Here is a 9,711-nt window from a genome sequence, read left to right as displayed (position 1 = left end):
ATTTTTATATTGCACAGGAACCATTTGAGGTTTCCAGTGGTCGGAAACGCTTCACCTTAGAGGTCTTGATTCATTTATTTTGCGGGACATGTACAAACGCCTTGCCAGTCTCATATGTTCTGAGCTGTCCATTGCCTAGCAACTTGTGATCACTGAAAGATATGCGCTACTTTTGACAGATAGAAAACACGCAGAGACATGTATTTCAACGTGCTTCCCAGTGAATCTGGTAAGGGACTCAAGAAAGCACAGATTGCTTCGTAAATTTATGTAACAACGGTATCGTCAAGACAAATGAAAAGATCTATGTACATCGCCTCAAGGCTGGTTTACTGTCCCCTTTGATGTAGCCACCCTGTCGTACAATCGCCAATACGTACACACCGGGTTTCTATATCTAAGATTGGTAGTCATAAACGAGCTTGGCCTCAAGCCTCTCGCCGTCGTCCTTGGTGACCAGGACCCGCCTGGCGTGGTAGCGAGTGCCGTTGAGGACAATGAAGCCGGCGACCTGCTGGGTGACGACGCCCTTGGAGTCGAGGTGCTCGGTCTTGAAGTGCATGACCTCTTCGGTGCCGTCCTCCCAACCCTGGCGGAGGTAGTCGTCTTCGAGGTCGGCGAGCTTGCAGATGCGGGAGCGACCGCGAATGTTGCCGAAGAGGCCGTGGTTAAGCTCGACGGGCTGCCAGTTGAGAACACGCTTCTCCTGGGTGGCGGGGAGGCCACCGCTGGGCTTGTTCTCAATGTCGAGCAGGGTGTTGCCGTTCTCGTCCTTGCGCTGGTCAATAGTGAGAGTGACGTTGGCCATAGCAATGACCTTGCGGGTCAGCCAGTTAACGCCCTGGACCTTGAGGATCTCTGCAGCGGACTCGGACAGGCTTTCGTTCTGTAGGTATGGTTAGCATATAGGACTTGTGTGACACAGACGTGGGAGGATTTGGTGTCTCTTACCACAGCCCAAGAGCCGTTAAGGTCCTGGACGGTCTTGGAAGCGGGAGCAGCCATTGTGTCGATGTGTGGGTGGTCTTGCGGTATATTGTTAGGTATGGCTGGTGAAGATAGAATCAAACTTTGGTGGTTTGATGAGTGTGAGTTGAGTTGATTGATTGATGGAATGTCTTGTCTTCTCTCTGGCTTTCTGAAGCTTCCAACACGTTACTCATATACATTTCGTTGTTCATGCATGACACGACTTGTTCCGTCGGCACTTGGTACGACACATCCCACTTGCTAGTGGGCGTCAGTCAGCCAATGCCAAACACCACTGGCGTAATGAATCCCCGTTTGCCGTGTCGGGCATGGAAAGCCGGCCCCATGTTGTTGGGGGTCGACAGACACCAAGAGAATTTGCCAAAATGGTAGGGCGGCGTGGCTGCAAGTATGCGGTAATAGTGGATGCATGTGTCTGTGTCACGTCCAAGCCGCAGTGCCAAGAATTGCCTCAATTAGGAGCAATGCCCGCTGCCACAATGAAACTGGGAAAAAGGACAAAGAAACAACAGGTACGGAGTACTCCGTAGGCAACAGTTTTCAAAGAGCCACTTGCACTCTGCTAACTCAAACAGGAGGGGGAGACCAGGGTCTTTTCCACGACTTTTCCACTTTACCACCACTTTACCACTTTGGCTCCAGGTCAAGCCTTTTAAGGCGGTAATGCGGGATACACTATGTGGGGAGCTGATAAATAGCTAACCAATGAAACATGCCCCTGAGAAAAAGGTACCTTGGAAGCCCAGGAAGCTTATCTCTCCACCAATGACAGGCGGCTAAATCCCCTAGCTTGGCAAGCGGGTCGGTGTCGATCACAGTGCTTGGTTTGTTGCCGCCTAAAAAGACCCCACGACCTTATCCCAAAAGGGTATGCAAGATGTTCGGTTCTCGGCATCAGATTCACTATGGGTGAGAGCATCTTGTCCATCTTGGATCCACGATCCGAATCATTTCTTTTTATCTTCTTTCCTACATCTCATTTTCCCTCTCTTGGCCATCATTAACAAAATCTCTTTTGTCTCTATTTCGTCTTTGCCCTTCCACCTTTCCCTAATCACAAACTCCCAAGACTAAACCTATTTCTTCCCCACTTCGTATCGCTAGCACCAGCTGTATCCACTAGGATTGGGGTCCACTGTAAGCCATGCCTAGAATCCCAGATGCACTATGGGACGCCTTTACGATCTGACGCTAGAGTCAACCGAGTACTGACTGGTGTGTCGCGACTCTCCAGCAAACGGGATCAGCTCCAGCATCATGTACACACAGTCCGAGAAGCTGCCCATGCATGGGCAAGACCGCCTGCACTCACAATCACCATACGACAAGCCTAGCTACCCGCCTCAATACGATCAAGTACAGTACGCCCACCCTCAACCTGGAGGTCCTCAGTACGGGGCCCCTCCCATGGGACAGCCTCAGTATGGACCTCCCACAACAAAACAACCTCATTACGAACAGCCACAGTATGGTCAACCCCAATATGGGCAACCCCAATATAGTCAACTCCAGTATGGCCAGTCTCAAAATGAACAAACACCGTACGGACAGCTTCAGCCAGGTCCCAATCCCATGTTTGGAGGGCAACCCACCTCAGAACCCAGGTACGACTCACAAGCTGGGATGACCACTATGGGAGGGCCACTGCCTCTGCCCATCGTGATCCCGCAGCAGCGTCCAGGGTCTCAGGAGCGAGGCTTCATGGCCGCCTATGCGCCATCTCTGGAGTCATGCGGCATCGACCAAAGGTCGTTCCTGCGCTTCATCGATGAGGCTAACACGGCTTTGGAGGGCAACAAGTACCTCGCCGGCGTGCAAGTCGTCTCTCTTGGTGTGGGCTTCACGCCCGAGGTCATCGTCATGGGCGTCGCCGCGGCAGTGCAAGCGGGCGCCTGGGCGGCCAACAAGGGCTATGTCAGAGGAAAGTAAGTGCAACAAGACGACTCTCCTCTTAAGCCACATGCTGATAAGCCCCCCTTTCTTAGGACCAACAACGTCATGGATAAGTACAACCGCGAGCTTTTCGCACCGCACGGTCTGTTCTGCATGATTATGAAACATGTGCCTGAGCTCAAGGAGCCTAAGAATCCCACCCGTCTCAAGCAGCTTGCCTCACTGGCTGTCAATGGCTCAAGCAATGGCGGCGGCAGTGCGTGGATGCGTAACCACGTTTCCGGCGAGTCGCAGGGACCTGGCGGTCTGCCTACAGCCGTCGCGCCGCTTGTCTACATAGAGAACCACCGCGAACACAAGAAGTACCTGTCCAATTCTCCGCCTGAGTCACCAAGTTCCAACAGTGGTGTCGCCCCCGCTGGAGGTAAGACTTCGACGAAGGACAAGGCCAAGAAGGCCTTTGACAACTTCAACGACTACCTCGACCGTCGTGCTCGCGCAAAGTACACCGCCGAGAACGGCAACGACGTGCTGAGCGGGCCGGCTGGTCGCGGCTTCAGTAACCGGTACCTTGACCCCAATCATCCGGCTGTCAACGGAGGCCTCATCGGTGTGCTTTCCGGCGGCGTGTTGAGTCCTACCCCAGAGCAGCGTGCGCAGAAGGAGGCCAGCAGAATTGATAGCGAGGAGAGGAGAGTCCTTGACGAGTACAACGACCGGAGGGAGCGCATCTTGAACGACCGACGCAGCCAATCCGAGACAGATCGGGAGTTGAGGCGGTTAGAGAAGGACTATGAGCCTCGTTTGGAGCAGTTCCGCAAGAAGAGAAGGGCATTGGAAGGTGGTAAAAGATCCATCAAGAGCGTAAGCCTAACTCATTTCTCATCTTTCCTGTTGGCTTGCTGGTGTTGTTTATTGACTGACCATGGCCTTTTGCAGAATATTTTGTATCTGACGATTGTCAATCTTCCTTCAGAGGCCACTCTTGCTGCCGCTTCGTCGAAGCTGGAACAGGAATACGGTCACAGCGTCATGACGGAGACTATACAACCTCCAGCGTATTAAACTTTCAGTCGTTATACGTTCACATGTCTTTCTAGCAGTTTACGTAGAATAGCGGATATTATGTGGGATTTCCTGATTTCTTTGCATCAATCTGAATGTTGGGTGATCTTGTGCGATAGACCAAATACCCAAATAAGACAAAATTGGAGCCTTAATGCCACATCAAGGTCATGACCTCTACTGGTATATTCTATCTGCTCTTGATGTTTCAAGACAACTCTAATTGCCCGTGCTAGACCTGGACACTGAGATTGGTATCGAGTGGTATGTGTTATCACTCGGGGGTTTCATTCGGTCTATATACGCGGTTTTCAGTATATACAAACAGAGGTACCTTCAAATGCATCATTAGCACAGACAACGACAACGCTGTTAGGAATGATGATCAAGGCGCCCAGATAATTTATCCATTCCAGAGTACCTGCCATACACTCTGTACTGAACAACTATTACAAATTGGCAGCAAATCCAAGAAACAAGAACAAAACTTTAACAGAAAGTGTGAGGGGTTTAAAAGCTGGAAGGGGAATTTCATATACTTGTCGAAGATAGAGAGGGGGGGTAGAGGGAGAGAGAGTCTGGCTCTTTTTTTACCGGTTAGCCTCGTGGAGGCGCACCGTGACCGTGTCCCCAGGAGCGCTCACCAGGGTCAAGCCCCACCTAATCCTTTGGTCGGCGTGGACGTCCTCGAGTCCGTCAAAGCGCTGGAGCATACGGACGAGAACGTAGCCAGCCTCGGTGAGGGCGAACTGCTGGCCAATGCAGATGCGCGGCCCGCCGTTGAAGGGGAGGTACTCCCAGCCGGAGCGGCGGGCCTCCCAGCGTTCGGGTTTAAAATCACCCGCGTCTTTGCCCCAGACGTCCTCGCGGCGGTGCAACATGTGCACGTTGTACAGAACGGCCCCGCCCTTTTTGATGTAAACGGGGCTCTGGCCGTCGGGGCCACCGCCACGGGGCAGGCTGGTGTCCTTAGTGGCGTAGCGGGCGTTGGTGGGCAAGGGCGGGAACAGGCGGAGCGTCTCGTTGATAACCTGCTGCAGGTACGTGCAGGCCTTGAGGGTGGCAAAGGTGATATTTTGGGGGTCCTCGTAGGTGCCGAAGTCGGCGATGATGGCCTCGCGCAGCTTGCGGAAGACCTCTGGGTGGCGGGAGAGCAGCAGGGTGGTCCAGCTCAGCAGCGCGGCGGTGGTATCGCGGCCGGCGAGCAGGACGTTGAGCAGCTGGGAGCGCAGCTCGATTGGGTCCTTGGTGGTCTCGGCCATGGCATGGACAAAGATGTAAGGCTCCGACGCGCCTTCCTCGGGCTGCGTCTTCTTCTTGTGGTCGTGCAGGGCCTTGGCGACGCACTCGTCGACGAAGCGGTGGACCTCCTGGCAGCAGTTCCGGAACTCCTTGCCGTCGTACATGAACTTCATACGAGGCAGACGTAGGCGCTGTGCCATGTACCACTGGGCGCGGTCAAAGTTCTTGCCAAAGTCGGTCACCTTGGCGCCACTGGCCATACGATCCTCGGCGTCGCCCGTGGCGGCCAGCTGGGAGTAGCAGCTCTCGCCGAAGAGCAGCTCGGTCGCGGAGTCGAGGGTCAGGCTGAAGTAGATGCTCTGGATGTTGACCTCGGTCCAGCCGTTGCTTCCGGCGGCGGGTATGGCGCGCATGGCGTTTTGGACGTGGTGCTCTTCGAGACGCAGGTCGCTGATCTGGTCACGGGTAAATTGGGGCCGGAGCATCGTACGCGAGTGCGACCACTCGGCGCCGTCGTTGATGAACTGCACACTGATTGTCAGCTTGGGTCAGATCTACATGAACGCAAAAGCATGAGGAAAAATTCGAACATACGATTCCCTTGCCCAACAACGGGCCCATGCATCCCAGTCTCTCGCCACCAACGGAAAAGTCCTTGAACTGCTTGGCCAACATGGCCTGGAGGTTCTCGGGGTCAAAGGTGAGGATGTTCTCACCCAGACCTCTCTTGAGACGGAAGGTCGAAACGTAGCGTCCGGCATTGTCGCGCATGATGTTGGTGCGGTTTTCGAGCAGCTCTGGCACCACCTTGTTCTTGTCCGCCTGGATGATCTCTAGAATATCGCCGATCGCGAGGGGGTCCTTGGACGGTGCCATGGGCGCTGGCTTGCAGCCCAGGCGCTTGGCATTTTGACTGTGCCTCCATTTCTCACTCACGATGCGCACGATCAAAGCAAGGCCGGTGAGGATCAGGAGGAGTGTTGAAAGTCCCATGGTGGTCGAAGTACTTGGGATTAGAAGGGTGGGGGGTTATGGTCTGAACGAACGTATGCCTGTGTCAAACAGTCATCCAAGCATCCAATGTCAACGAGTCCCTTCCGACAGCAGCGCCCATAGATATATCCCCTTTTCCCCTTTCATGCTTCATGGTCACTTAGTTTGGCCATTCTTAGTGAATCCCGCAGGCGTCGATATTCCACCCGGTACTCTGTAGTCAGCAGTGCTTATTCTGTACGGATCTCCTCCGTACTCCGTAGTGTGCTAGATCCTTCCAGGGCAGATCGGAGTGGAATTCCGGCAAATGTTACCCAATTGGGAAAACGTTGCTAGCTGACGCTTGGATCCCACATACTTTTCGCCTTGCGCCCGACACAAACAAGGCTGCCTGTCCTTCATGTTTCTTGTCTTCTAGTGCTCCGTACTGATGAGTCTCGTTGCAGTAAGTCGGACCCCATCCATCAGCTTGACAGTCAATCATGCCACCAACACGCTCGCGTCGTACGATGCTACTTATACTTGAACTTTCTCAACACGTGCATTTCCCGCCTTTTTCCACACGAACTGGCTGAGTCCGATTGTCAAATGATTGTTGATTGAGTTTCCTCGACGATCGCCGCTGGGACGCGTGCTTGCGACACGTCCATTCGAAGGTTTACCCCTGGGAGTTTTTGTTTGGGACCCGCGGGGCCAAAATACCCCCATGAGTATGCATAAATAGACATAAATTATGGATAAGCCTGATTAGTCACCTGGCGTAATTTTGGTAATTTTAGGAATTATTTCTGTCACGCTTTTGGGTGGGCGTTACAGAAATATACGCTGTCGACCGGGAAATATATATCCCTCCTACGGAGTACAACATACGTGAAGATCATCACCTTCGTTACGCTATTTCTGCACCTTAACGGATGGGTGACCACATCGATGAGTTTTGCATTATAGATTTAAAGCTTTGCGAGTGATCTCAAAACAATCATTTCGAATTCGATGAATTAAAACCAGGTAGTTTGCGCCTTCTCTATTACTCCCTACCATATACCTCCAATCGCATTAGAAAGCAAGTCGGCAATTTAGACCAAGTTCCACGTTAGAAAGCCAACGGTTCTCTTAAAATCAATAAATAATAGCACAACATGGTCTAAAATAGGATAAGTTGTCTAATATTCGATTGCAACCGGCCATCATCTTTTAAAATCAAGTGCACGAGAAACAATCCGGAAGTAGTTCGAAGGTGCGCGCTGATGAAATTCTCCGTGAGATATTCCAAATGCTGACTTGTATCCTAGAATGCTTGTGCTGGAGAAGGTTTATGATGTGAAAATTGTCAGGGATGGCTAGGATGCATATGACACTGTCAAATCGAATATGGAGAAGGGAGATGTGTTTGATTTAATCTTTATGGAAATCCAAGTAAGAAGCTTGTTTTCGCACTGTCGTGAAAATACTAATCAATACGGATGCTTATCCTCATTGGTCTCGAGAGCACTCGACTGATACGCCAGATGGGATATTCTGCACCCATCGTCGCATTGTGTGCTTTTGCAGAACATCCATGGATGCTTCCAACGGTCGACCTGCCACTGACCCAAGTAGTAAACATATTCAAAGGCCTGCGTTGAAGTAAGTTCTCAGTAAACTTTCTACCATCACTGAGAAAATGGAAGTTGGATCTTGGGAATGATACGACTTTGCTGAAAGATAGGAAAGAAAGAGGGTATATTGCAAGCGCCTAGGTATTCATCCAAAAGACCCACATAACCAAGCCAGGGTTCCCGAAGCTCGCTTGAAGTGTACGGTATAAATATGGGTATGCGATGCACTGGGTAACCTTCAACCTTGAAGAATCTCAGCGTCGATTATGATACGTTTGAGAGGCTTGCCAAGGAGCAGGGAGGGCTAACAGCAATGATGGATGCATATAAATTACAGTTGGACTGTGACTGTGACTCTGGCTTTGATCTTGATTGCTGCGGAAAATTATTTTCACGAACGACATTGGAAATACCATGAGAACTGTGGCTCGCAGTGATCTATGTATACATTGGCTCGAATAACCAAAGGGTGCACCATGGATCGTGAAAATAACAGAATGGGAGTTTTCTAATAGGTAATCTCGAAGCTGTAGGTAGGATCATAGTGAATAGCCCAGTATCCATCCCATATCTTCTTGGTAACTGGCCCAACCTTTCCATCCTTCACCGGGTTGCCATCAAGACTGGTGATGGGCATGATACCTCCAGCAGTGGTACACATAAAAATCTCGTCCGCATCATAAACCTTTTGCACAGGTACCAACTCAACCCTAATCTCAAAGCCGCTGGCTCGAGCGACATCAATCACACTCTTGCGTGTAACACCCTCAAGCACTCCACGAGCTGGAGTGTACAAGACATTGTCCTTCACAAGAACAATATTAAAGCCCGAGCCTTCGGTGAGGTTGGTGTCACCGTCGGTCAGGAAGGGATATTCGGCACCGCGGTCAGAAGCCTCAAAGAGACCGCGAACCAGGTCACCCCATTGTAGGTTCTTGACAGTGGGGTCGATGCAGCCAGGCGGGACGCGACGGACGGTTCGTGCAATGATTGCACTTCCACCAACGGGCTGCACCTCTGGTTCCATGCACCAGACATAGGGTTGGATAAACATGTAGATCCGGTTAACGATATCCTCAGGGCGAGAGCCTCGAACACCCTTCAACCCACGTGTCACAATGATTTCGACGAAGGCGTCACGAATGCCACTCTTTGACACCATATCGACCAGAATCTGCTTCACCTCATTGCGCGGAAGGGGGAGCTTCATGCGTAGCTTAGTGCAGCTGGTTTCCAATCGGGTGATGTGGTCATCGAGGCGGAAAAAGCGACCATCCCAGACGGAGGGAACATCGTATGTCAAGTCGCTGTGCATAAAGCCTTGGTCGAGGATCGGGATACGGGCCTCATGGAGGGGAGTAAATTCCCCCTCCACCCAAGCGACACCTTTTGCGAAAGGGTGGGTGTTTGCTGCAAGGACTTTCTGACGCTCCTGATAGGCGGCAAAGATCTTTTCCATTGTAGCCATGATGACTGTTCTTTTTGGAAGGGGCTTGGGGGTTTGGGAGGTTTAATTAGGATAATCTTTTGATGATGAGAGTGAGAGTGAGAGTAAGATTGTGAGCAAAGATAGATACTTAGGTAAATATAAGTACTTTTAAATGTCTCTGTGTGCGAGAGCTTCTGTATGCGAGACATCATGACCACAAAGAGAAATTTCTGATATGGTGATATAAGACCCGATAGGGCAAGTGACATTCTAAGGTTGGCCAGGTTTACCCAAGCGCCGATGCGGGGATCCGATCGCCTCCCCGATCGGGTAATGTCGATATTACCCGATCGGGAAGGCGGGCCAGTCATCGGGAAGACCACGCCTCCAAGGCTGGGCACTTCCAAGGGTGGTCCTCAGGGTCAGGTGACATTGAGAACGAGGCTGAGAAAATATTTTGAGGAATTTAGGAAAACCATTCACAACTAACTACATTACAGT

General features: G+C 51.5%; 4 protein-coding genes across 4 annotated transcripts; 1 reads left to right on the top strand and 3 right to left on the bottom strand.

The window, feature by feature from the left end:
- Positions 1 to 397: 397 nt before the first annotated feature.
- Positions 398 to 1,005, bottom strand: N7487_010721 (uncharacterized protein; the record flags this gene model as incomplete). Its single annotated transcript, XM_056878451.1, has 2 exons — positions 398 to 886; positions 952 to 1,005. The coding sequence occupies 2 exons, from the start codon at positions 1,003 to 1,005 to the stop codon at positions 398 to 400; spliced, it is 543 nt and encodes a 180-aa protein (XP_056723770.1).
- A 1,242-nt stretch (positions 1,006 to 2,247) lies between these two features.
- Positions 2,248 to 3,948, top strand: N7487_010720 (uncharacterized protein; the record flags this gene model as incomplete). Its single annotated transcript, XM_056878450.1, has 3 exons — positions 2,248 to 2,915; positions 2,976 to 3,747; positions 3,823 to 3,948. 3 exons carry the CDS (start codon positions 2,248 to 2,250, stop codon positions 3,946 to 3,948), a joined length of 1,566 nt encoding a protein of 521 aa, XP_056723769.1.
- A 590-nt stretch (positions 3,949 to 4,538) lies between these two features.
- N7487_010719 (cytochrome P450) lies at positions 4,539 to 6,183 on the bottom strand (the record flags this gene model as incomplete). The annotated part of the gene is made up of 2 exons (XM_056878449.1): positions 4,539 to 5,714; positions 5,785 to 6,183. The coding sequence occupies 2 exons, from the start codon at positions 6,181 to 6,183 to the stop codon at positions 4,539 to 4,541; spliced, it is 1,575 nt and encodes a 524-aa protein (XP_056723768.1).
- A 2,106-nt stretch (positions 6,184 to 8,289) lies between these two features.
- N7487_010718 (aminotransferase class IV) lies at positions 8,290 to 9,249 on the bottom strand (the record flags this gene model as incomplete). The annotated part of the gene is made up of 1 exon (XM_056878448.1): positions 8,290 to 9,249. The coding sequence occupies one exon, from the start codon at positions 9,247 to 9,249 to the stop codon at positions 8,290 to 8,292; it is 960 nt and encodes a 319-aa protein (XP_056723767.1).
- Between the last annotated feature and the right edge of the window lie 462 nt (positions 9,250 to 9,711).

The sequence above is a fragment of the Penicillium crustosum genome (genome assembly GCF_028827405.1).
Source record: "Penicillium crustosum strain IBT 35664 chromosome Unknown utg000005l_segment0_segment0, whole genome shotgun sequence".
In the NCBI taxonomy this organism is placed as follows: Eukaryota; Fungi; Ascomycota; class Eurotiomycetes; order Eurotiales; family Aspergillaceae; genus Penicillium; species Penicillium crustosum.
This window is presented reverse-complemented; position numbering and strand designations above follow the sequence as displayed.